Source organism: Diadema antillarum, unplaced genomic scaffold, assembly GCF_040938485.1.
Source record: "Diadema antillarum isolate AM-2024a unplaced genomic scaffold, OU_Dant_1.0 seq00001377_RagTag, whole genome shotgun sequence".
In the NCBI taxonomy this organism is placed as follows: domain Eukaryota; kingdom Metazoa; phylum Echinodermata; class Echinoidea; order Diadematoida; family Diadematidae; genus Diadema; species Diadema antillarum.
In genome coordinates this window covers 902014-928249 of record NW_027272137.1, presented here as the reverse complement: position 1 = coordinate 928249, position 26236 = coordinate 902014, and the positions used below count along the sequence as shown (strand labels likewise).

Here is a 26236-nt window from a genome sequence, read left to right as displayed (position 1 = left end):
AATAATAGGAGTGAACTACATATACTGAATTGTGTAGACAAAACCTTTCTGATGCATTTTACTTTTGGGAATTGTGGCTCCTCGCGAGATTCCTAAAAGTTTCATGCACGTGAAAATTTCTAGTTTCACAGTATTTCATATTGGCATCACTGTTCTCCTCCCATATCAAGATATCGATTTTGATGTAAATATCTTCTGGAGGGAATTATACCAGAATGGAAAGAGGACTGACAATTAAAATGGTTTTCATCCCATAGAAGACAGGCATCATAACAAATGGCCACCAGTAAGGATAGATGCAGTGGCGGATCCAGGGGGGGGGGGGGGGGGGGGGGGGGGGAGCACACCAAGCGCGCCCCCCTTTATTTTTTTGTTAAAACAAAAGAAATAAAAAGAAAAAATGCGGGAGGGGTGCGTGCACCCCCCTTTAATTTTGTAAAGGCACCCCCTCTTTCCATAATTCCTGGATCCGCCCCTGTAGATGGGACATTGATGGGCTACAGTGTACGTTGCGCATGAAAACAGCCAAATATCTAGTGCCAGAGCTCACACAACATGGTTAAAATATTTCCACATCATTACAGGCATATCATATTTGGCATTCAACTCTGCTTATTACACCAATATCAACACTCTCATAACTCTAAGGGATGTATCATCTTGTCATTTTCACTTGCCTATAAACAGATAAAAGTCCTCGTATTTGTAACTTTACCATCACTTATAACTTTCTTGACTTAGTTAAACTTGCCAGTCAGTTCCAATGACACTTACTTGGAAATAACTGAAACCAACAGACAAAAGGTTTCTCTTTCATTTCAAACAAAGAACTGAAATGAAATAGTCAATGAAGCAGCACTCTTACTTGAAGACAACATAAATGAAACAGCCGTTATACAGAACAACAATTCATAACTTCAAATTTGAAAAGAACATCTTTACAAAAATCATTTAATAATGACTCATGATAAGTTATGGCACACGGCACAATTGCATTCATAAAGTTCGAAGTCCATGCCTTCAGAAATTCCTGTGGTTTTGCTCAACTATGGTGAGTTTATCATCTCCAAACATACATGGAAATGGATATCAACAGCATTGTCCAATCACTATTACATAAATCAGAAGTCTTGAATTCATGCTTGATCATACTCTGGCCTCAGTTACATTTCAAGTTATCTCATCATTTTCCAGTTATTTATCCGGTGATTAATATGACACAAATATTCAGGCAAGGAAGACCAAAGATTTGACCATTTCAAATCAAATACATATAAAAAAAAATGTACAAGACACAAACACTAATTTCAAATTAAATAGATGCTAAAAAGAAAACACATACCAGAAACAAACAATTGCATTGCTACTGTTAATGTTGGTTTGACCTCTATAATGACAACTACAATCTATCCCAGAGGTAACACATCTATCCCCCTATTATGTAATAATCAATTTGAGTGCACTCTGCCATCAACTGTCTATCAAATCAGCTTTCTCCTTTAGATTTAATGAGTCCATCCTTCACCTACATGTATTCTAAAACCCCAACCCCCAACAACAACAAAAATAAAGAATGAAATGACTTTTAAGAAGTACAAGCATACTACTGGCGTGCCACAAACTGAGAGTTGTAATTCCGGATATAATATGTTTTCTGCTGGTCTGTGAACAAGGAGGGGAAGCTAGGTTATACCAGGTCATATGACAACAAGTGCAGCAACAGGCCACAGAGGGCAGCAAACGAGCCACAGATGGTAGCAACACGTCACAGATGGCAGCATTATGGAGTAGCTCCCTATCTCTCTCTCAGAGAGAAGGACCTTATTCTGCCATGTGTGCGTAACGCCATTCCCTCAGTGGGCTGTGTGTCGTCTTCACTGTCAGTGGAGACACGAAGCGAAGTGGGTAGAGGGCGCTACCAGGTTTGTCATTTGTACCTGAAAGGAAAGAGATAAAGCAAGTATGTGTATGCGTATCTTGTATCTATATGAATGCTGTCACGATTGGTAAATATTACTTTTATTACATAATCACACAGATATTGTACTAAATATATATATGTCTGAACAATGAGCAGAATTTTTCTTTCAAGAGTAAAGCACACTCAAGACAAACTCTAAAACTAATCCAAATTTTCTGAAACACAGGCTCTATTTCATAGAAAAGTTTCCATGATGATAGCAACTCTTTGCTGCAATGTCAAGTGTCATGGTAATAACACTTGACACTGCTTCCTGACTGGCTGTTGCGACAAGAAGATACTATTTTTGTAAGAATTACTATCTTAACATCTTTGTAAAATGAGTCCCACTTTGTCGGTGCTTTTTCAAGATAGAGGACAAATTCAAGGAAAAGATGATAAAAACAGAATGGAGTCAAGAAAAAGAAATACACAAAATGTTATATTTTTGATAAAATTTCTTAGAGATCAAAAATAATCTTGCAGTATTCTTTTAATGTCTAAGAAGACAATTACCACTTGCAACCACCTTTCATTTGTTATACTGAACAGCCACTCATTAAAACATAAACAAAAGCCATCTCATGCACCAGAAGAATTGATTTGTATTCCTAACTAACACCCGTCCTTGACTCAAGTCCATGACAGTGCCCATGGAATGGAAGAAATGAGTGTAATGAAAGTAAAATGGTGACCACTGTCAATTATACCTGAATTCCTTGCGCCTCCAAAAGGCTGCTGTCCCACGACTGATCCAGTACTCTTATCATTCACATAGAAATTTCCAGCTGTATCACGCAGGACTGAGCAGGCACTGTCAATTACATCACTATAAGCAGAAGACAATAATGATAACAAATTAAGTCTTCATCGCAACCAGTGACAACAATAATCATATCATGTTCCAATCCTAACTTTACTTAACTTTGCTTGGTTTTGCCAATCAACAAATCATTTGGATTACTTTTCTTGCTAATCAGCCCAGGTACTTAGAAACAAACTATCAATGAATGAGGATTGCATATTCCTCTTCATATTTTTGCGTCAGATGCAGAAACTGCCAAGTGAGATCATTTCATCAAATTATAGCCTGAGGTCTATGTACCATGTGAAATTCTGAAAACCAGTGATTTCTGAAAAGGTCTACGTGAGGGGAAGTATGAGAGACTATGGGTGACACAAGAGGGCAGTAGCGGGTTTGGCAAGCAGCATCAAAGGGTATTGTGAGGATAGACGAGGAGAAATGATTCAACAGATGAGGGCAGTACAGACTAATCATGACAAGTTATGGCAAGAGTGAGATTGAAAGTGTGTCCCATTCAGAAGTGGTTGACAGTTCATTGTCAAGTCAGCAACCATCGACTAATCTCTCCACCAAGCACAACACATCCTACAGGAAATTATTACATTTGAGTTAGTTTGCCACATGCATATTTAGATAAATCTTGTTTTGATCAACAATATGCCAATAACATCAAGCGGCAAATCAAAAGTTACATTGCAAGGGAGTTTACAGTTTTAATCGTCAACTACTGGCTCGGTGAGCTATACAAGATATTCCTGATCTAAAGAGATCCCATCAACTTTGAGGTGCAGTCAAGTGTTGTTCAGTTATGTCTATTGTTTAGTTCTATTTTTTTTAATTGTCCACTTAGGAAATTTGGTTTGAATTTGATTGTCATGGGAAAGAAGCTATGCCTGCCGAAGTAAAGGCTTCATATCACATACAGGCCAAGCATCAAGACTTCAAATTGAATTCAATATTGATGTCAAATACTGATCAAAAGCTGCCTGAACATTAACTAGCTTGCAATTACTTGAAACTCTTGCCAGATTGTCTTTAATTGATTGACAGCAGTTCTCAACTTCTATGAAAAGTGACTGAAAGATAGTAGATATCAAATGTACTGCATTCAAACATACACTAAACAAAAGATATGTTAATGTGAAGTGAAATTTTACTTCCAAAATGCAAATTGTTGAGTTCCCCTTTTTCAGCGTCAAAACAGACAGAAAAATCGAAAAAATGTCCAAACCTGTCTCCAGCAAACAAGGCTCCGGTCAGAGAATAGTTTGATGTGTTGTCAATAAAATTCACAACTTCATCAAACTTGTTGTCAGGGTAGACGTAGGCTGAAATGACCGGTCCAAATATCTCTTCCTTCATGATGCGGTCATTTGGATCAGACACTTCTACTAGTGTGGGCTCGACAAAATATCCAACTCTGGAGAGAGACAAATTGGACAAAACATAATTTTGTGTATCTTCCATTTGAACGGAAAATACTCACTAAACAGGCAAGTCTCTGTGATATTTTGTGATACAAATATGCCTAAAAAAATGATTTGATGTACGCTTGTTTGATACACAGATGAAACATTAACTTTCAGAACATACACAAACACATATACACAAACTACTGTAGAACCAGACACATAGGCAGGCATGAAACTTTCACAAACTGGAGCCGACAACCATTTTCTCAGCAGGAATTTTTGCAAATTGCAGACCACGAAAAAAGAATGAGCATACTGCATGTAACAGTGAAAAGGGGATTTGTTAATTGAACACACACTGCCGGTTGATATAAACCACATAACAAAACTGAATGCGCACTACCAAACGCACATAGTTTGAAGAAAAAAAGAACAAGAAAAAATGTACACTACTAGTAATTGATTTTGAAGGCACTCAGCCTGACCTGAGCTGTTCTGTGCACACATGCATGCATACTAGTGTGTAAGAACTGGATAAATTACATTGCTTGGAAGGGGTAAACTGTTTATCTCTCTTGAGTAGGCCTGCATCTTAAATATGTACAGTAACTGTAAATGATATGTTATGCACTTTAATCCAGCGCAAACCTCGCTTCCACAACAGTGCAGATAAAGGCGTTTACATGCACTTTATTTTTGTGAATCTTGGCTAAAATCACAAAAGTTTCATGGACACAAGCATTTCTGCTTTTATAGTAGTCATAGTAAATCTGAAATAACAGTTAGCTACATAAAGACATCAGTCGCATATTTCAAACAATAACAACTGAATTACCTGTCATCACATGTCCCTCCAGCTAAAACCTTCAAGTTGGGTGACTCTTTGGCATAATCCACATAGCTCTTGACTTTCTTGTATGCCTGTAAAATAAACAACATACCAGTACATCCTCAATATTCCAAACAATTGTTACATGATTTGAGCATTATTTATTTTACAATTGCATCATTCATACCATACTGTATTTCTCAAGACAATCAAGTACACAAAAATCTTCAAATAACATTTATCTAAAAGTCCATTTTACTTCAGAGAGATAAAAGGGGAAATACAAAATTTAAAATGCTTAATAGCTTTGGTTGCTGTTGTTACAACATTTTGGGTGCATGGTGCGATTACCACACAAAATATGGACATTTTTGACGACATTCAATCACAGTCTTCTCTTCTATTGTGCCACATCTGTGGAACTCTTTACCAATACCTGGTACCTCTTTAGAATTGTATCAATCTCAATACCTTCAAATCTGAACTGAAGACCTATTTTTTCCAGCAACTTTTTGAATGATGTGTGACACATTGTGGGAGCTGCATGCCTTGAATGTTTTCTACAAATAAATGATGCTGTATTAATGCTGTTTCATCATAATCATTATCATCAATTGATGCTGTGAATAAAAAGATAACTCACAGGTTCATTGATGACAGCTGATAAGAATGAGGTGAAATCCAGAGGCTGGGGAGTAAAGCAGACAAGAAATAGTATTTATGTCGATGAAGGGCAATTAGTCAGAATCAGTTGCAACAAAATAAACATGATGCAAGAATTCATTAATTGAATAAATACGCAGTACCGGTTGCTAAAGGCTTGGAACCATCACTGGGTGTCGGGTGGAAGCTTGGTAGTCTAGCGGATACAACATCTGTCTATAGATCAGGAGATTGTTAGTTTGTGTCCAACCCAAGTATGCATGCCCATGAATTTTCATTATGGCTACTACTAAAACGCTGAATAAATTGGTGCTTGTATGTCGATGAAGGGCAATTTGTCAATCAGTTGCAAGAAATGAAATGAAGATATCACTCTATAAAAGGATTTAATCTTGGCATCACAAATGCTCTTCTCTTTTAAATAGACATCTGCATTTGCAGGACAATGAACAACGACCAGAAACAGTTATTGACTGTACATAAATCTAAAGCTAAAGAAGACACAAAGCCACATATTTTCTTATTCCTTCCATTCCTTCGGCACTGTAAATAATGGCAAAGAAGGACAAGTTAAAACAAAGACAAATATTTACATATTTCTCATCATATGAAGATTGTATCTTGGTAACTGAACCAGGCATTAATAAAATCCATTTGACCCTTTAAATCCTTTTAACCCTTTAACACCTGAAAAGCCTGTGACCGTCCCTTTAGAAGAAAATACCCCAGCAAGATGCTCTGGCTGAATGTATGTATGCAAGAGTGTGTGTAGATGTGTGGTTGTAAAATTGTGTGAAATATAATGTCCTTGTCTCACCCTATTCTGCAATCTTATCTCCACTCATACCATCCAACGTACTGCTTCCTCCACTGAAGAGAGTTTGATGTTACAAGGAACTTCTGGTTGCTACAGAATTAAAGGACAAGTTCACCTTCATTAACATAAGGATTGATAGAATGTAGCAATATTAGTAGAACACATCATTGAAAGTTTGAGGAAAATCAGACAATCCGTTCCAAAGTTATGAATTTTTGAAGTTTTTGTGCAGTACCCGCTGGATGAGAAGACTACTGCAGTGTATGAGTAACTTAGATGTCACATGCGTACAACAATATAAGGAAAATATAAAGAGAATTTAACAAAATTCCATCTTTTGAAAAAAGGACACATTCCCCTGACTCGTTACCGACAAATGTTATGGGTAATATTATTCCCCCTGCCTTTAGAAAGAGGCAAGTCAAGTGCTCTTTTATTATGCGAAAAAAGTGAAAATATGTTGAAATTTCTTTTACATTTTCTTTATACTGTTGTACGCATATGACTCACAAGCTGTAGTAGTCTCCTCACCCAGCGGTTCCAACACAAAAATTTGAAAAATTCATAACTTTTGCATCGATTGTCCAATTTTCCTCAAACTTTCACTGATGTGTTCTACTAATATTGTTGCATTTTCTCAATCCTTATGTTTATGAAGGTGAACTTGTCCTTTAAAGGATCATCTGTGCTAATTAAGAGAGATGGGACTTACTGAGCCTAACTTGATCTGTTTCTGCTTTTCAATAAGGCTTTCCTTGAAAGCTGGCCACATGCTCTCTGGTACATAGAGTCGGGAGCAAGCTGAACACTTCTGGCCACCAAACTCGTAGGCTGAACGCAGCGTGCCGATGATGGACGATTCCACATCCGCAGTGGGGTGGATCAAGTGGAAATTCTTGCCTCCACATTCTGTATGAATCAAATAATTATCGTTTAATGCTCGCTTCTGTGAAACTTATATTTCCTCAGAAAAGTTTTCATTTTTATCTATGGCTGGTTTGTTGTATTATGTTTGTATTCTTAGATACTAATTAGCCCGGTAAAAATCTTTATTTTGTCAAAACTTGTACTGCTAGGACAACTGTGATTTTGATACAACAGGCAAAACCAAATGATTGTGAATTTCATCGATCTGCACCATCAATTAAGAAGCAAGATAAATGATAACTGCATGAACTACATTTACATATAATGTGTTTGACTGAGAATTCTGACTACTCTTAAAAAGATAGACTACATGTGACTACATAAAAAACAGGGAATGAAGAACAATTAAACTCACAACAGGAAAAGAAGTTCTACCTAAAGTAACAGAACCTAGAGTAAGGATGCCTTCATTGCAGTCTCACCTCCAGTAATCTTTGGAAATGTTTTGTAGATGTTGAGGTTCTCACCAACCTGTTGCCATAGCCTCTTGAATGTTCTGTAAAATGCATTAAACAAATAGGTAGACAAGCAAACATAATTTCATAGAATTTCACACATTGCCAAAGTCTAATTGTAGGAGGCAGAGACTCCAACTCTCCCACTTTGAGACCACTTTCTCAAAATCTCCCACTATACTGCTTGAGTTTGAATTTCTCCTGCTCTAGCTGTGTGCCTCCCACATAAGATGTATTTTTTCCCGCTTTGAATTAATCATTCTCCCGCTCAACTTTACTTTGGTCATTGTTCAAAATTAAGGTTAAGATACACTTGTAGCACCACAGAGCAACTCCAACTCTACAGATTGACCCCGGCCACAAGGGTTGGGGGTTGGAGCCTCTTAGGTGGTGGATTACTACAGATATGTGAATTTCTCATCAGGAATATATCTCCTACCTACGAAATTCTGGCATACTTGCAAAGCATGTTTGGCATTCTATTTGGCGCTCCACATGACTGGTTTAAATCTAGTTGATGATTCATGCAAAATTTGATTTCATAAAATGAGGAGCTAGTGTAGCACAGTGTATAGGACCATGGATTATAATCACAATACTGTAAACGTGGAAATTTTCGCGGTACATTAATTTTCGCGGATTTCGCGCTACGCTCGGCTAGCGCGAATTCAAAAACGCGCGAATATATCTTCACAATTTTCTACGCACATTTTGAACGGGATGAATTGTGTGCGCTTCATCGATGATACTGCTACGTAGTACAATGTACAGGCATGTTTACGCTACTAGTACTGTGCGAAGAGACGATAGATTGCTGTGTACTGTAGCATGCAGTGTGCACCGCACGCATCGGTGCTACAGTCCCCCGTGACTACGGTACTAGAGTCACAGCTGTACTACGTATTTGAGTGCTTGTACTCGCAGTCGAGCCGCTCGCTACGTCGCTTGTCGTACGCTGGCATAGCAAGCTATGTAGCAGAGGCTTTGGATGAAAGCAGTGAATGTGTACTACAGTAAAGTAACCTGCTGCGGAGCGCGAATTTAAGAACCCGCGAATACGTTTTCGAGCCGCTCAGCGCGAAAAATTAATCGCGCGAAAATATTGACGTTTACAGTATCACCATCATCATCATCATCATCATTACCATCATCACCATCATCACCGTCATCATTACCATCATCACCATCATCATTACCATCATCATCATCATCATCATCACCATCATCACCATCATCACCATTACCATCATCACCATCATCAACATCATCATCATTACCATCATCACCACCAACATCACCATCATCACCACTATCATTATCATCATCACCATCACCATCATCATCATCATCACCATCATCATCATCATCATCATCATCATCACCATCACCATCATCACCATCATCACCATCATCATCATTATCACCATCATCATCATCATCACCACCATCACCATCATCATCCCAGCTCACCCAGTGCTGCCAGTGAAAGCCACACAGGCGAGATCAGGGCTGCTGGTCACTGTGTCTCCAAACGTTGGACCATCGGCAGGAACAAAGTTGATGACACCATCAGGGATCCCAGCCTCACGCAGGATGTTGAAGACAAGGAATGAAGAATAGACGGCAGAGGGGCTTGGTTTCCACAGGACGGCATTTCCCTGATGAGTGGATAAAATTGGATAATAGATCAAATGGACTGACCCCATGAGGTTAAACAAACAGATGGCACTTGTTCCATTTTATGTTAGCTTTCATGTGACACACTGCCTGTTTTCTTATCAAATAGATCCACAAGAATTTGTTCCTTTTATATCCCTTTGCACTCATGATCAGCTCACAGAACGTTTCTTTTGGTGTAACATTAAATTGTTAGAAGAAACAACATATCGTCAGCTAGAGCTACGAACCAGAAGGGCGCTATCACATTCTTAGATTTGAGCGTAAATAAAAGCAAAGCAATCAATTTTCAGGAAGTTCAAAGTTTACTTAACTGAAAATGGGTAGATTTGTAGGCATTCTTCCAGATATCAAGTAAAATAGTGCCTTTGTGGTTTTGATTTTTAGCAGATTACTGGAAATGAAAATAAATTAAAACTGGCACCACACTGTAGAGGAGATAAAGCTCTACAATGTGATACCAATTACTCAATACCCATCTCCCCTTAAAAAAAAAAAAAAAAAAAAAAATGTCGATGATGTAGTCTCAATGAAGAACATGTTATAGATGATAATAATATGTGCCCTGATAACCAAGCTGCTGATATGTAGATTTGAGGAGTCTAGGACAATTACCCCCTGGGCAATTATGCCTGACCCTTCCCCTGACCCTACCCCTAACAATAATCCTGAACCTAATCCTAACTCAAACCCAAACTCTAAGCCTAAGCCTAAACCTAACCCTAATCTTTAATCTAACCTTATCACTAACCAGTATTTAGCCGAGGGTTAATTGCACCCAGGGGGCAATTGCCCGGATATAAGATTTGAGATCCATTAAAAGGCTAATTTAGATTCAACAGTGTGAGGTGATGTGGTGATTTATACACTCACCATCATTGCTGGTGTGCCCGCAAGGTTGCCTCCAATGGCTGTGAAGTTGAATGGTGCAATGGCTGCCACAAATCCCTCCAATCCACGGCAGTGAACGGTGTTCGTTGACTCCGACGTGCTGATTGGTTGTGAGTTCTCAAGCCAGTCAAGGGCATACATGCCATGAAAGCGGTAGAAGTCGGCCAGCTCACACACAATGTCAATCTCTGCCTGAAACACAGTCTTGGCCTGATCACACCAGAAAGGGAGGAGAAGAATCAACAAAGTCACAGCAAGCAGAACTACCAATGAATTTAGACTGCCACCATTCCCCTTTTCCCCACAAAATAAACAAAAAAAAAACAAGCAGATTATCTATCTACATGAAATGACTTTGATTTGAAACTCCACTTCATGAAATAATCTAGCTCCCATCTTGCCTTTACCTAATGAAATGCTTTCCCTATAGTGGCCACCATATCAAAGGCTCATGAAACACGACACATGACTCTAACTTAGTCTTGTTTTCACCTGCAAACTGCTTGATTTCATTACTCCTATCCTATACTGTAAACGTGGAAATTTTCGCGGTACATTAATTTTCGCGGATTTCGCGCTACGCTCGGCTAGCGCGAATTCAAAAACGCGCGAATATATCTTCACAATTTTCTACGCACATTTTGAACGGGATGAATTGTGTGCGCTTCATCGATGATACTGCTACGTAGTACAATGTACAGGCATGTTTACGCTACTAGTACATTTGTACTGTGCGAAGAGACGATACCCTAGATTGCTGTGTACTGTAGCATGCATGTGTGCACCGCACGCACCGATGCTACAGTCCCCCGTGACTACGGTACTACAGTCACAGCTGCACTACGTATTTGAGTGCTTGTACTCGCATTCGAGCCGCTCGCTACGTCGCTTGTCGTACGCTGGCATAGCAAGCTATGTAGCAGAGGCTTTGGATGAAAGCAGTGAATGTGTACTACAGTAAAGTAACCTGCTGCGGAGCGCGAATTTAAGAACCCGCGAATACGTTTTCGAGCCGCTCAGCGCGAAAAATTAATCGCGCGAAAATATCGACGTTTACAGTAGTATATCCTTATGTGACTGCTTCTATTCCTCCTATATTTCTTTTGCAACATTAATACAATATTACTACACTATGATGACGCACAGTGACTGCTACATATTACTATTACATGTACTTCAATTACAATTAACATTAACCTTTGATGACAAATTCAAACAGCTTTATGGTTCGGGGGGGGGGGGGGGGGGGCTCTGTGGAGTACGTACTTTCACACAAAAGTGCTTTGACATCTGGCCTTACCAGCATTCTACAATGACCTTGATCTATGGGAACATTGGCTGCTAACAAACCCATTACAGCAATGGAGAGTGCATTACACTCTGTCCAACCATTCAATAAGTGCCAGCATGCTGTCCTTTATTCTGTTTGTGCTTCAATGATCACAGATAGTCATCATAACTTGCGCTCATGGAAGAACAAACAGGCTCACATAAAGGCCTGCTGATAATTTAAGCAGATAATATATACCATGTCTACAAATGTTGCTTGTAAAATTGGTGAGTTTAAAACATAACACTTACAACGTGAAGACAGTCTATTTTGAGATTATCCACTTTTACTGTATAATCTGTGTGTAATTTACAGAGCATTACCTGTAAATTACAAATCCAGACGTGTGATCCTTACATTTGTGGGTAATTATCAAATCTACATACAGAACAATATTCGGCTCCAGAACATCTGTTCTTTATGAAAAAGTGTTCATGAAATTTTAAATAAGCATTCCACCATGTACTAAATCAAAACGTTTCAGTGGTCTTGTAAGCTCACAGACAAGAAGACTTAGTCTGTCACTTGATTACTGAAATGTCAAAAAGGGATGATTTTAAGAAAATGGTATCAACTACGATGGCCAGATTACCATATCTAACTGAGAAATTTCATTGCCTAGTTTAATAGCAAGCAGAATAAGGCGCAGAACCCACAAGGAAATATTGTGTATGGCGTATATGCAAGTTGATTCTGAAATTTAGACTTGTACGACAATGTCACAAGTGGTTGAATTTGCAATTTAGAATTTGACTGAAAGAGCAACAAAAAAATGTGCCATCCCTTTTAAAGAGTAATATTATCGATTCCTCAGCTTGGATACAATATACGACACCCTAAAGTTTATACAGAAGTCAGACTTTACATAAAATGGTTTATTTTGCAAATATCAATACACTAACTATATTTCCACAAAAAATAAATACATTTCATAAAATATACCCTACAATGTATTCAGTATGTAAGATGTAAATTTTATATGGGGGGGGGGGGGGTAGGTGGGGTGGGGGGGGGGGGGTGAACTAGGGTTCCCTTTCTCCCTCCCTAGTACTTCCCCTAACCAAAGGGTTGATGACAGATAACCCTATTCTCATGAACGCTCCCCCCCCCCCCCATCAACAAATGTAAATAAGTTTGTCGACAAATTTCTTTCAGCGCATATGCGCAAAAAAATAAAATATCACAGGCCAAATGGATGGTTTTTACAGGCTGTGTGCTTGCAAACAAGGCAGTCCCAAGCAACCTGCTCTGAGGTGCCTTACCTGTCCCAGCATGCAGCTGGCGACGAGATCAGCCCGATACTTCCCTGAGATAAGGTCAGCTGCTTTCATCAGAATGTCTACTCTCTCTTTTAGAGGTCTTCGGTCCCATTCTTCTCTCACTTCTAGGGCCGTCTTGATGGCTGTCTCTACTACGGTCTACAGAGGGAGACATTTAGTGTAACAATCTTTTACATGGCTGAAGAAACCAAAGTCCCTTTGACGAGAATGCTCTACAGTACTGGTCCATGTTTTACTGCTGAAATCTCCCAAACTTCACAGCCTTTATATAGTTACAATGTAATTCCCCTTTCAAGATAGAAAGAGACACTGTGAATGACAAATACCAAATGCTTCTTGTATGAGATGATCTGGGAATACACATTTTACAAGTGACTGCTATTGTACTCCTGCCACTGAAGAAAAAGTGGACCAAATCACATATTGCATCTTATGAAATGTAGATCTATAGATCACATGTATGTTCTCTTCCATTGCCATTATTCACTACTCTAGTTTGGAGACCCTCCCCCCCCCCCCCCCAAAAAAAAAAAAGAACACCCAAGTTTGACCGAATTCAGAATTTCCTGTTTGCCACATTCTGCCTGCCATCCTGGGTTAAAAACAATAGAACTCTGCATAAAAGACAATGCAAAGTGCTAGGTAAGAGGTGTGAGTGAAATATCAACAGACAGCAGGCTGGTTGTACAGTTACAGTGTATCTTATACCTTTGAATGTTGTTGTTCTTTAATAGTCTTACAACATGTCAGCTTCCTCAATGTAATGCTAGTTAAATACGTGGTCACAGAGTGAACAATAATTACATTCTGCATACTTGATAAATGTGAAACAAAATTACAGACCATAAAAAATGGACACCAAACTATTTTCCTGAAAAAACAGAACAAATCTGTACACAAATCAGCTGTTTAAAACACCTACATGCACTGCCTACACACAGATTCATCTTGCTGTATAAATCTAGAAAATCACATGTTATAGCAAAGTGTCTTGAATTCATAATATAGCTCACTGATTTATACAACAGTTTTTGTAATCAAATACTGTTATCAATTGGCAATGATGGAATGAGCTACCATAATAGAATAAAAGTACATCTTCAGCAAATCGTCTCTACTTGGTATCTGCTTCATCTTTATGTTGTAGCATTGTAGAAACAAAATTCAAAATGTTGTAACTGATTGACAATTTCATGATTTTGAAAAATTCAAAATGTTTTGTGCCAAAGTGGACCATACCTTGTCAGCATAGTGGACATTGGCCAGAACATGCTGGTGATCAAAAGGCTGTGTAAAGAGAGAAAGAGAGAGAGATAAGAAGACTGTATTTACATCAACACAAGATTTGTTCTTCAAGGGCAGTACAGCTTTCCTTGCAGATTTGAATCTAGACAGGATTGAAAACTTTGATATTTGAACTGTACAATTGTATTCATTGACAACACAGTGAATCAAAATGTTATACTAACTTGGTCACTGACAGGTTTGTAAAACTTGTCACATGTACAAGTACATTTGTATCAAAGTTATACTAGATTCACTCAAGAAACTTGACACACTCTGAAGCAGATTCAGATGTGGAGTCGCCACTTTGTAACACCACGGGTTGGTAAAAACAAAGCAAAACAAAACAAAACAAACCATAAGTGGCAATTTGCCTTGAGGTTAGCTACCAGCATTTCTTCTTATGAGAAATAGAATCTTTAAAGGGATTGTATAGTTTTGGTTGAGACCTAATTTCAGATTTCTAACATTTTTTTGTGAAATAAGGAGAAACCTCTTATGAAATATGAAAGAGCATGTAATTCTATGAGGAATTCAACATTTATTTGATGAAAATTGGTTTTGAAATGGCTGAGATATCCAAAAAGAGCGATTCTAATAAAGTGTGGGACCCACACTTTATTATGATCGCTTTGTTTTACTTTGTTTTTGAATGTTTCAGTCATTCCAAACCCGATTTTCATCAAATAAACTTTGAATTCCTCTTAAAATGGTATGCTCTGTACTATATCATAAGTGCTTTCTTGGTATCTCGCATAAAGTTAAAAGCCCAATTCTAATCTCCACCAATACTGTACTATCCCTTTAACTTCAGTCAAAGGTGTTCTTAGTATGTTCACCAAATACTCATATTTTCATAAGAGTCATTATGGTCATATCCTATGCAGGCAGAATAGAACCAAACTTTCTTCTTCTCCTTCTTCTTTTTTTTTTTTCTTTTTTTTTTGTTGAAAGGGGGGGGGGGGGTTGAAACAGACAAACAATAACTGGCTGAAAACTGATGTTAGCGCTCAGACTGGGAAACTCAAATATCAAATGTATACAATTGAGTAATCAGTAGTGCTTTATGGTACAGTTGACAAGCAGTGATGTTTGTTAAGAAGGAAGGATTAACTCTTCAGTAAGATACGAGTCACAAGGTAGATCATGTGATATGACAAAGGAACAGGAATTTTAGACTTAAACTGTGACAGTCGCTTGATTCTCTGTCTCTCAGAGTCCTACATGCGATACACAGTAATGAATTATTATTCTTTGGCTGTGCCATCTCTAGGCTTTAATGTACAGAGGGTGCACTAATGAAGACTTGATAAAACTACCTGTTGCTACACCAGCGGCAATCCTTCTAATGAACTGTTATAAGTAAAGCCACAGTTTAATGGCAATCTGGTTAAATGTGTAGAGGTGGGCTATTGGGAAAAGTTCAGAGTGTGGCAGGATTTGTGCATCAAATAACATGCATTTCTTATTCTTTGCAATCTATTAAATAAACTCCCACAAGACCTACATGTAGTATGGCACAGGATACTGTATACAATACTGGTACTTGTTACATTCTACAAATTTTTAAAATTCTGCAATATCTACCACATGACATGTTTATTCTGAAATTTTGATTTACAATATCTCTTGGTCATTTTTCTGGGCTACTATAGTCTTTGTCGTTACAAGTGTTAATTTTTCATCAAAAAGTCATATGAAAAATACTGCTAAAGAATCTAATACTTGCGCAATAACATCCCTTTCCATACATTCTAGTCGAAATTCTAATCGAGTCAGTGTACATGCAGTCAATAGTCTGGGATGAGTTCTACTTGAAAATGATTCTCAATACTACATATGGCCATACATGCATTTTCATTGTCAGACACAAACAGTTGAAAGAAATCTATTCGTACGCTGTTAAGATGAATGATTCAGTAGGCCATCTGGTTTAAATACTTATCATTTTGTTTCATATGATGACTCCTGATTTCACATTATTAAAGTTATTAATCAGTGCATTCATAAGGGAAATATTCAAGTTGCAACACATATACATTGTGTACATATGCACATTTCTAACAAAAATCTAGTCCACTATTAAAACAGACTAATCAGCATTAGATATCAAAGGTTGACATCACACCAGTGTGGCATATGGCCACATTCAATCTGTTATACACCTGTACATTGTATGTAATATGATGCCAGCATATAGCTCACAATGAACACAAACTGAAAACATATTATCACATCCCAAATATGCTGTTTTCTTCCTTTTGAAGAAAAAACTCTGAAAGACAAATGTCTGCAGTTCTATTAATATGTATTTTTTGTTAATGTTTTTTTTTTCAATTCTTGATAACACAATGGAATCATGAGAAGTTTGTAAAGTACTTCATACTTGGCACATTATTTCTCCATAATGAATAATTCAATGCTGGTCATGTGATACTATTAAATTCAATCCCTGTAACATACAAACATGTTTGTAGCCTTCATAGAGTGAGGCTTTCATGTTCATTATGTGTGGGTGGCCTGGCGGCCATACAATCCCCACATTTTTAACAACCAGAACTTGTAGTGTAGACAGAAAGTCTGCACAATTGCACACTCATGGCGTTCAACATGATTAGTGAAGGAGCACAAACAGCCTTTAAATTTTAACACACTGATGTGCACAAGTTAACACTCACACAAACAAAAGCAAGGAAAAGTAGAAATCACGCGGTGCGTAATATATGTCCCCGCCGGAAGTAGCATTTAGTGACAAAATGTACAATATAGGTAAAAAGATCAAGGTCAAGGGTCAAAGAAGTCAAAGGTCAAAATTCTATGTAGAAGTTTTGAAGCCCTCACCTAGTGCCATCACATAAAGCAAACGGAATCGAAATCGGGTTAGAAATGGCGAAGGAGTAGCATTTTGTAGCCAATGTACAATCAATAGGTAAAAAAATCAAGGTCAAAGGTCAAAGAAGTCAAAGGTCAAAATTCTATGTAGAAGTTTTGAAGCCCTCACCTAGTGCCATCACATAAAGCAAACGGAATCGAAATCGGGTTAGAAATGGCGAAGGAGTAGCATTTTGTAGCCAATGTACAATATAGGTAAAAAAAGCAAGGTCAAAGGTCAAAGAAGTCAAAGGTCAAAATTCTATGTAGAAGTTTTGAAGCCCTCACCTAGTGCCATCACATAAAGGAAACGGAATCGAAATCGGGTTAGAAATGGCGAAGGAGTAGCATTTGGTAGCAAAATGTACAATACAGGTCAAAAATCAAGGTCAAAAATCAAGGTCAAAGGTCAAAGAAGTCAAAGGTCAAAATTCTGTGTAGAAGTTTTGAAGCCCTCACCTAGTGCCATCACTTAAAGCAAACGGAATTGAAATCGGGTTAAAAATGGCGAAGGAGTAGCATTTTGTAGCAAAATGTACAATATAGGTCAAAAATCAAGGTCAAAGGTCAAAGGTCAAAATTCTGTGTAGAAGTTTTGAAGCCCTCACCTAGTGCCATCACATAAAGCAAACGGAATCAAAATCGGGTTAGAAATGGCGAAGGAGTAGCATTTTGTAGGCAATGTACAATATCGGTCAAAAATCAAGGTCAAAGGTCAAAGAAGTCAAAGGTCAAAATTCTGTGTAGAAGTTTTGAAGCCCTCACCTAGTGCCATGATATAAAGCAAACGGAATCAAAATCGGGTTAGAAATAGCGAAGGAGTAGCATTTTGAAGCAAAATGTACAATATAGGTCAAAGGTCAAGGTCAAAGGTCACAACTGAAATTCTGTATAGAAGTTTCAAAGCTCCCATGTAGTGCTATCATATAAAGCAAACAGAATCAAAATCGGGTTAGAAATGGCGAAGGAGTAGCATTTTGAACATTTTGATCACACACGGACGCACGGACGGACAGACGGACACACGGACACACGGACACACGGACACACGGACACACGGACACACGGACACACACACGTACGGAGCCCGTTTCATAGTCCCCTGCTCGAACTCGTTCGGCGGGGACAATAAACACACAGCATGTAAATATTTCTGTCAAGAACTGGCTTACAATAAAATCATCAGTGCCATACAATGCCATAACATCAGCACAACTAGAGCATTACTGATGAAATTGCATAAAACTGAAGAAACAATTCTTCCATGCAACACTATTCATACATGTGGTACTTGTGTACCAACACACACAAATTAAAGTTATTTCTGTACTTCCATACACAGATCACAAGCTGTAATGTTAGTCTCAAATCAATTTACCCAATCAAAGCATGGTTCACTTTAGTGTGCAAGAATATGCAAATTAATGTAGATAATTTCCCTTTGACATGTTCACTCAATGGTAGTGTGGCACTTTGGCATGTGCACGTTTCCTTTGCTTGCCTCTGTCTGCCAATATCTTTATCGAATACTTTATACTGGCATTGCCTTGTTTACAATATTACTATTGTATATTAATATATGCCTACATTGTACATGTACAATTGTGTACATGTATGTGCATGCCCTGTGAGTTCAAAAAGCGATGGCGAACATCAAAGTTTGCAGGAAATGTTTTTGAACTACAAGTACACAACCAAACGCAATCGATAATGCTACATTTGTATTAAACGACTTGTTTTATACCAAGGTACCTGAAATTTTATGTTTTTGGAGACTGATCTTTACAATTTCATATCTCTGTATAGGAGCAACCTCACACTCAGATTTCTCAGAGGTACTACCGATACAATAAAGTACAATGTCAGAAAATTCAATTCATGTGTACACTTTAAAGGTCTTAACAGTTTACTAGATAATAAGATATACTCTATAAGAATCAAAGAGTACACAATTCTATGAAGATTTCAAAGTTTATTTGACAAATCAGTTTTGAAATGGCTCAGATATCCAGAAACGAATAGGTCCTAATAAAAGGTGGGTCCCACCTTTCATTAGGAACACTTTGTTTTTCTTTGTTGTTTGATTTCTCAGCCATTTCAAAACCAATTTTCATCAAATAAAATATTGAATTCCTCTTAGAAATGTATGCTCTTTAATAATAATATTTCATATAAGAAGTTTCTAATCATCTTGGAATAAGTTACAACTTGAAACCCCATCTCTACATAAACTATATCATTCCTCTTTTTTTTTTTTAAAAAGTGATTTTGAGGGAAGAGAGAGGAGAATGAGAACTACATTGTATTACCAACCATTGAAGCAGCTCTTTTGTGTAGTAGGGAGGGAGCAAGACAAAGCAAAGCTGTCATGCTGCCAATCCATGGTGACACAAAATTCTTCCCATTCAACTCTTCCATTTTTCTTTAAACCTTTTAACAATGTTTCCCTAAGGCATCAGAGCAATCAAACCTGTTGGCACATTGTTAACCCATTGAGGGCAAGCTGATTTGCTGTAACACAAATTTCCCACAGACACCTGCACTAGTAATATACTAAGAACTAGTCTTCAAAGGGTTAATACTTACAGCGACTTCCTTTTCTGTGTTTCCAGTGAAGATCTCCTTCCCTCCTATCACACATGGAATATCTTCCTGCTGTGACCATCTCTTCTTCAGTGCCTGTAAGATTGAATGTCAATACGAAATGTCAGACCAAGTCTTTAATCTATAGACAGGTGAACATTCTGGCCAAGTGCAGTGTCTATGAATTCATCCGAATACAAACTGTTCTGGTAAAAATGAGTACATGAGGGTAATTAGTAACAGTAGGAAAACTATGGATAAATGCTCTTTATTCCTCTAAATGACATCTGACTTTATTGTTTCATTGATGGTTACACTAGAATAACTCAATGAAAATATCAATCTTGTAAACAACACTGCAGTATTCTGAAGGCTAAAAAAGGCATATTTTTGGTGGAAAAACTAATAATTTTTCCTTCCCGCAAAAGTCATACTGTGTGTGGCAATGCAATATTGGAAAAACAGAATTTCCCACGAAACATGTGCACATAATTTATGGGAAAAAACCCCAAAATGGTACAAAATACAGCAATAAAGTAACATATTATATCACTGCACTCACAATGTAGATTATTATGAAAGAAGAGAGACTGACCTCTTTGACCTTTTGTCTCTCCTGGCTGCCCGGTGCATAGTCTAGAATAGGTTCATTGACCACACTCACAGTACTAGCCTTGGCTGCTTGATTGGATAATACTGGTCTCGTCTTGCAGCTTGGGGGGGGGGGGGGGGGTGGGAAGCAAACAAAAGAGAAGAAAATCATGGGTAAGACTGGATGTGATAGACAAAGTCAAAGTAGCCCTTACTTTAATACAAAGCAGGAAAGATTTCTTACAAAGTAAGTGCACTGGATTTAGCATTGGATGGAAGAATACATCTCAAATGGTAGCAATGTATGTAAATATCCTTCAACTTATACATAAAATGCAGAAGTAAGATCAATACATACTTTTGTGATTAGGAGAATGAAACAAAACAACAGAAATACAATCTTGAGTAAAACAAAAATTAGGGAATGTGGTTTCACTTCTTACTGTAAACTGGGATATGATCCACTTCAATGATTTAAATTTCACAGTTTCCTTTTTGCATTTTTAAATTAAGTGAATTCAAAAACTAGTTTTCAAAGGTGACTAGTACTTTCATAATCACCTCTTCCCATAAACAACACAAACATTCAAATCAATCCAACAAACAGATACTGGTGAATAGTAATACAGTTGTACATTAGCTTAAATTGTAGTCTTGGCTAGTTTCACTAAAATGGATTTCCTACAGTGGGACATCTGACTCACTACATGGTTTGCTGCACATCAGTGCAGACTGACTGCTCAGCCATGTAAGATTAGAATCTCTACAGAAAGGACTTAAAGGAGACCTCCGGATGATTTCCAGATTTTCACATGTGAACAACTGTAAATTAGTTATACTGAGGACAGAGTTTCAGAATTTGTGATTGTATTGGGTTGAAGAATAAGAATATTTTCAAAATTTAGAACCAATTGCAATGAACAAGGATGATGACATAGCAGAGTCACCATAAGAATGTATGAGTTGGGGCTCAAGAAAGGAAGCAGAAAGAAAGAAGAAGACATGCATAGATTATACCCAGGTGAACTCACAAGCAAGCGGTATTGCAATGGAATTACACTGCTACATTTCTGAAATATGTGAACCTCTATGTCATCATCCTTGTTCAGTGTAATTTGTTTAAAGTTGTACAAATTATTGTTCCTCTGCTCAAGAACCACAACAAATTCCACAAATCTATACATAGAGTTGTCCAATTATGGGTTAGAATTCTACCCAATGTACTGGTACTACATGATGTGAAATTATGAAAATCGTCTGGAATGTCCCTTTCAAAGGGACGTACTGTACAGTACTGGTTGAGGTAGGGATTCATGTTTTGAACATTCCTAAGTGAGATAATGAGAAGCCTTTTATGAAATATGAAAGAGCATGTAATTTTAAGATGGATTCAACATTTATTCGATGAAAATTGGTTTTCAAACGGCTGAGATATCCAAAAAAGTGCTAATAATAAAAGGCGACATGCCCCAACTTTATTAGGATCTCTTTGTTTCACATTGTTTTTGGATATCTCATACTCAGCCACTTCAAAACCGGTTTTCATCGAATAAACTTTTGATACCCCTTAGAACTGCATGCTCTTTGACATCTCATAGAGTGGTTTCTGAATTTCTCGCAAAATGTTAAAAGCTAAATCTACACCTCGACCAGAACTGCTCTGTACACACCCTTTAACATGTGATACAACTCGGGTGGAATCCAAATTCTACATGCTAAAAGAAAGGTCATGTGATCAACAACAAAACAATGGAATAAATGAAAAAATAGTATAATAAATGAAAACGTTTCAAAGAGTGATTCAGTTAGTGAACGTGAAATATTGCACCGTAGTCTACGCATACGCGTAGACTAGCTAGATAGACTATCCTAAGTACTAGATCTAGTAGATTGCGCAGATCTATGGATGGGATTGTTGACGACTCACCATGAGAGAATTCTGTGACCCAGCTTCGTAAATGAAGCTACAGATTTTCCGGCTGGTAGCATTTTCGGCCTTTTTAGTGTAGCTCACGCCTACCAAACAAGTGGGCAGGCTTTTCGCAAGATTTTCAGACAACTGTGCTCGTCAAAGCCACCATGAACTCCCTCCTCTCAGTGCTGTAGAGCCTCTTTCTCGATCAATACCTGCCGTATGTGTACGCCTACGTTATGTACATGTACACGGAACGAACTACATGCCTGCGATACATACAAGAGCAGTCGGGGTTTGCGCCATAACGTAAATAGACCACATGGGAAAGATCGGCCATAGAAAACTCGCCCGATTCTACGCCCCCACCTGTTCAGATTGCACAGGAACTTGTAAAATTCATTCGAATAATGTACTAGTAGCACGTTTTTACATTGACCGACAAGTATGTCTAATTCCGCGAAAAACTTCTCATTTATAGTAATGACATTGGCTGGGTGAGTTAACTTCTCATTTTTTAGCGATGACATTGGCTGGGTCAGTTTTCAAACTGACCCAGCCAATGTCATTACTATAAATGAGAAGTTTTTCGCGGAATTAGACATACTTGTCGGTCAAGTTTTTACAGTGATGGAAGGCGATTTCCCCAGGTTTCCGAGTCTGATTAAATGCTGGAGGTCAGTGGCCTCATTCAGGAAGGAAAATCCATGATTGCAATTTTAAGAAGGGTCACTTTTTTCTAGTTCCTCTCCCCCGATTTAACGGTTCCCATCTTTTTTTTTTTCATGGACCAAAAAATGTGTGTGAAACTGTGTGTGAGGGGGGAAGGGGACTATATTGCGGCCCTTGTTCACAGAACGATTCGTGGGAATTGAACACAATATAAAGAAATTTATAATCATTATTTTGAGTAATTTATCCATAGTAGGAACATATTGGATATGGGATGATGTTTAACCTCAGAGAATTTGTAAACACGGTAGATGTATACCAATGGGTCATGAGCTTTAAAGTCGCTGGGTGTATCATGCTTGATATCGCTAAATCATTTGGTATTTCCGATTTCCTCGAAATACAGAAGGCCTATATGTATAAATATTTTGGCCCTAATATGTTTGTTTATTTTGTTGTTGTTGTTTTTACAAATATGTCATGACCGGCGCAACTGGGAGAGGGGGAGGGCTCCCCCCCCCCCCCCCCCCGGCCCCGCACACACACATTTTTTTTGTGTGTGTGAAAATCTAGGGTCTGACATTTTGGGTCCCCATTTTTTTTTTTTTTTTTGGCAGGAAATATAGGATCTGGTACATAGTATTTATTTATACTTAATTACCATTGTTTGTTTGTTTTGCTTATGTTGTTTTGTTTTGTTTTATGTGGGTTTTTTTTGTTTTGTTTTGTTTTGTTTTGTTTTTTTGCTTTCTTCAGCCGATTTTGCTAGAGAAGCGGCAGCAAAATGACCACCCCTCCCCCCCCCCCCCCCCACCCCCATTCTGAACTAGAAACGAATGGACGTCGGCGCCTGGTTTCCATAAAGTCGGCCCCTCACTTTGAAAAACGTATAGCGCCGCCCTGTATGTATCACGAATGGTGTTTTCATAGAAAATTGATTCACTGTATAATAATTCGAGAAAAAAACAGTGTTGTATCATTGTTTTCTTCATCACGTAGAGAAGCTATGAACCAGGGGCGGATCCAGGAATTCTGTAAAGGGGGGGGGGGGGGGGGGGCGTGACTAATATTTCTGGTGCCACTTCCGGGCTTCATTTCATTTTTTTCTTTTTATTTCTTTTGTTTTTAACGAAAAATAAAGAGGGCGTGCGCCGGTTGCGCCCCCCTCTGGATCCGCCACTGTGAACAGTAGTGTTTTGCACTCTACAAGGACTGTCATAAAAAGTTATTATTATTGTTATTATTATTATTAGTAGTAGTAGTAGTAGTACTCAGTAGTATCATCATCATCATCATCATCATTATCATCATAATTGTTATCATTATCAGTATCATTGTTGTTACGATTTTCATCATTATCATCGTCGTTATCATAATCAATGTTTCTGCTGAAAAGGCACATATAGGGAACAACATTCACACAAGCCACGGTATAATGGGACAAGAGTGTCATTTGACAGATGGGAATTTGAGACTGTCCTAATTCTCACACACGGACTTTTCCTGCATGATCGATCATTTCATTTTTATCATCGTTTATTTTTTAACATTCATTCTTTTAACAACCTTCCCTTTGAAAGTCATAAGACACTTCCGAAGACATAATACATTTGTTCTCCCTATAAATATATAATATACACATATCGAGTAAAATTAGGCAATTTCAGAGTACTTTGCACCATGGATCTTTTTTTCCCCATGCGAAATAAACAAAAAGCAAGAAAATCATACAAACCAGATAGAAACAAAATACAAAATCAACAACTGCAACAGAACTGGCCTGAATCTTCTTATATGGATTGTGATCGTTACGTCTCTGATACAATGTTTATGTTTAAACATTACAATCTAAAAAGGAGAGGGTGTCGAGAAATATACTCATAGGTCAAACACCTTGAACCGTGACATACACAATTGGACACAGATGCTGCAAGGAAAGGACTCCCTAGAAGTGAACCTCTGTTTTCTTCCTTCTGCTTCCGATTGCTTAGTCGGTTTCAAAAGCCTTTGTGCGTTTTGTGTAGATTCTGATGCCCTTAATGAGCTCTGTCGTGAACAGTGTTGCTTCCCATGAGTTCACACGCAGCAAAGTGAAGCAGTTCTTATGGGAGGGCCGTGATGAAAATATGGCCGAGTATTTGATGGCCGAGCCCAGTAGGCTCACGCTATGCGGCTAGGACAGAGGGGGATGAATGTCCCGATATGGGTGTGCAGGAGGCGGTGACCTTTTCAAGGCCTGCTATTGGCTCTAACTGCGTTAGCTTCGAGGTTCGGCCACAGAACTCTGGGTTCGGCACGCCGCGGAATTGGTAAGCCGCTGTGTACTAGAGAGGGCGATATAGTAAATTTTTGTCCAGAGCCGTGTTTTTACCATAGCGTAAAGACTGTACAAGCTGAAATTCCATGATCATCGAGTGATAGATACTTCATGAAGCATTCATTTTATATTTTTTGACCAAATGTTAATCCTCTAATGATTAGTTGAAAGAGCTTCACATGATGATTTATATATTTTCAACTATTTCTGAATGCTAGCCCGTTTGACGCCCCTGGTAGGTCCTCCTATTTGGAAAATGACGTCACTGTTTATGATGATATTCTTCAAAATATTCGTGCATTGTTACTGAAATAACGTCACGAAGTAATTGTGACATAGCGCGCTGCTTCGTACTGTCATCATCGTTACTGGTACACAGCATTATTTTGTGACATCACAAAACAATTCTGACATCGCGCGCTGCTTCGCGCGGTTAGGCTGGAAAATGTAACAAAGCAACCATATGACATCACAAAGAAATTCTGACATCACGCGCTGCTTCGTACTGTCACTCTGTGAAATGTAATTGAGCAATTGTGACATCACAAAACAATCCTGACATCGCGCGCTGCTTTGCACCGTTACTGTGTACTAGTAAAATGTAACAAAGCAACTGTGACATCACACAGCAAATTTGACATCGCGCGCTGCTTCATACTGTCACTGCACTACTCTCTGAAAATGTAACAAACAATTGATTTGTGACATCACAAAACAATTCTGACATCGCGCGCTGCTTCGCACTGTCACGACTCTGTGAAAATGTAAAGCAACGTTTACACTTTGGCGAGTTGGAGTCGCGAGTTGTGCGCGAGCTGTGCGAGCTCCAACTCGCGTTAACTCGCACAAACTCGCGCGAAATGTAATTTTTTTTTTCTGGAATTTGCATGAGTGATATAAGTCTCAACGCCGAGTTCACTACGCTCGCTGTACGAGTGAACCGAGCTCGAAACGAGACAT

The 26236-nt window shown here is 38.3% G+C and overlaps 1 protein-coding gene across 1 annotated transcript; it reads right to left on the bottom strand.

Annotated features, from left to right (window-relative positions):
- Nucleotides 1-1662: 1662 nt before the first annotated feature.
- Nucleotides 1663-22459, bottom strand: LOC139708832 (delta-1-pyrroline-5-carboxylate dehydrogenase, mitochondrial-like). The gene is made up of 14 exons (XM_071620792.1): nucleotides 22303-22459; nucleotides 20380-20497; nucleotides 19788-19880; nucleotides 14286-14333; nucleotides 13029-13184; nucleotides 10419-10646; nucleotides 9339-9526; nucleotides 7836-7909; nucleotides 7199-7395; nucleotides 5650-5694; nucleotides 5013-5098; nucleotides 3997-4185; nucleotides 2671-2789; nucleotides 1663-1937 (listed from the first exon to the last, which is right to left on the bottom strand). The coding sequence occupies exons 1-14, from the start codon at nucleotides 22362-22364 to the stop codon at nucleotides 1822-1824; spliced, it is 1719 nt and encodes a 572-aa protein (XP_071476893.1). The 5' UTR covers nucleotides 22365-22459; the 3' UTR covers nucleotides 1663-1821.
- Between the last annotated feature and the right edge of the window lie 3777 nt (nucleotides 22460-26236).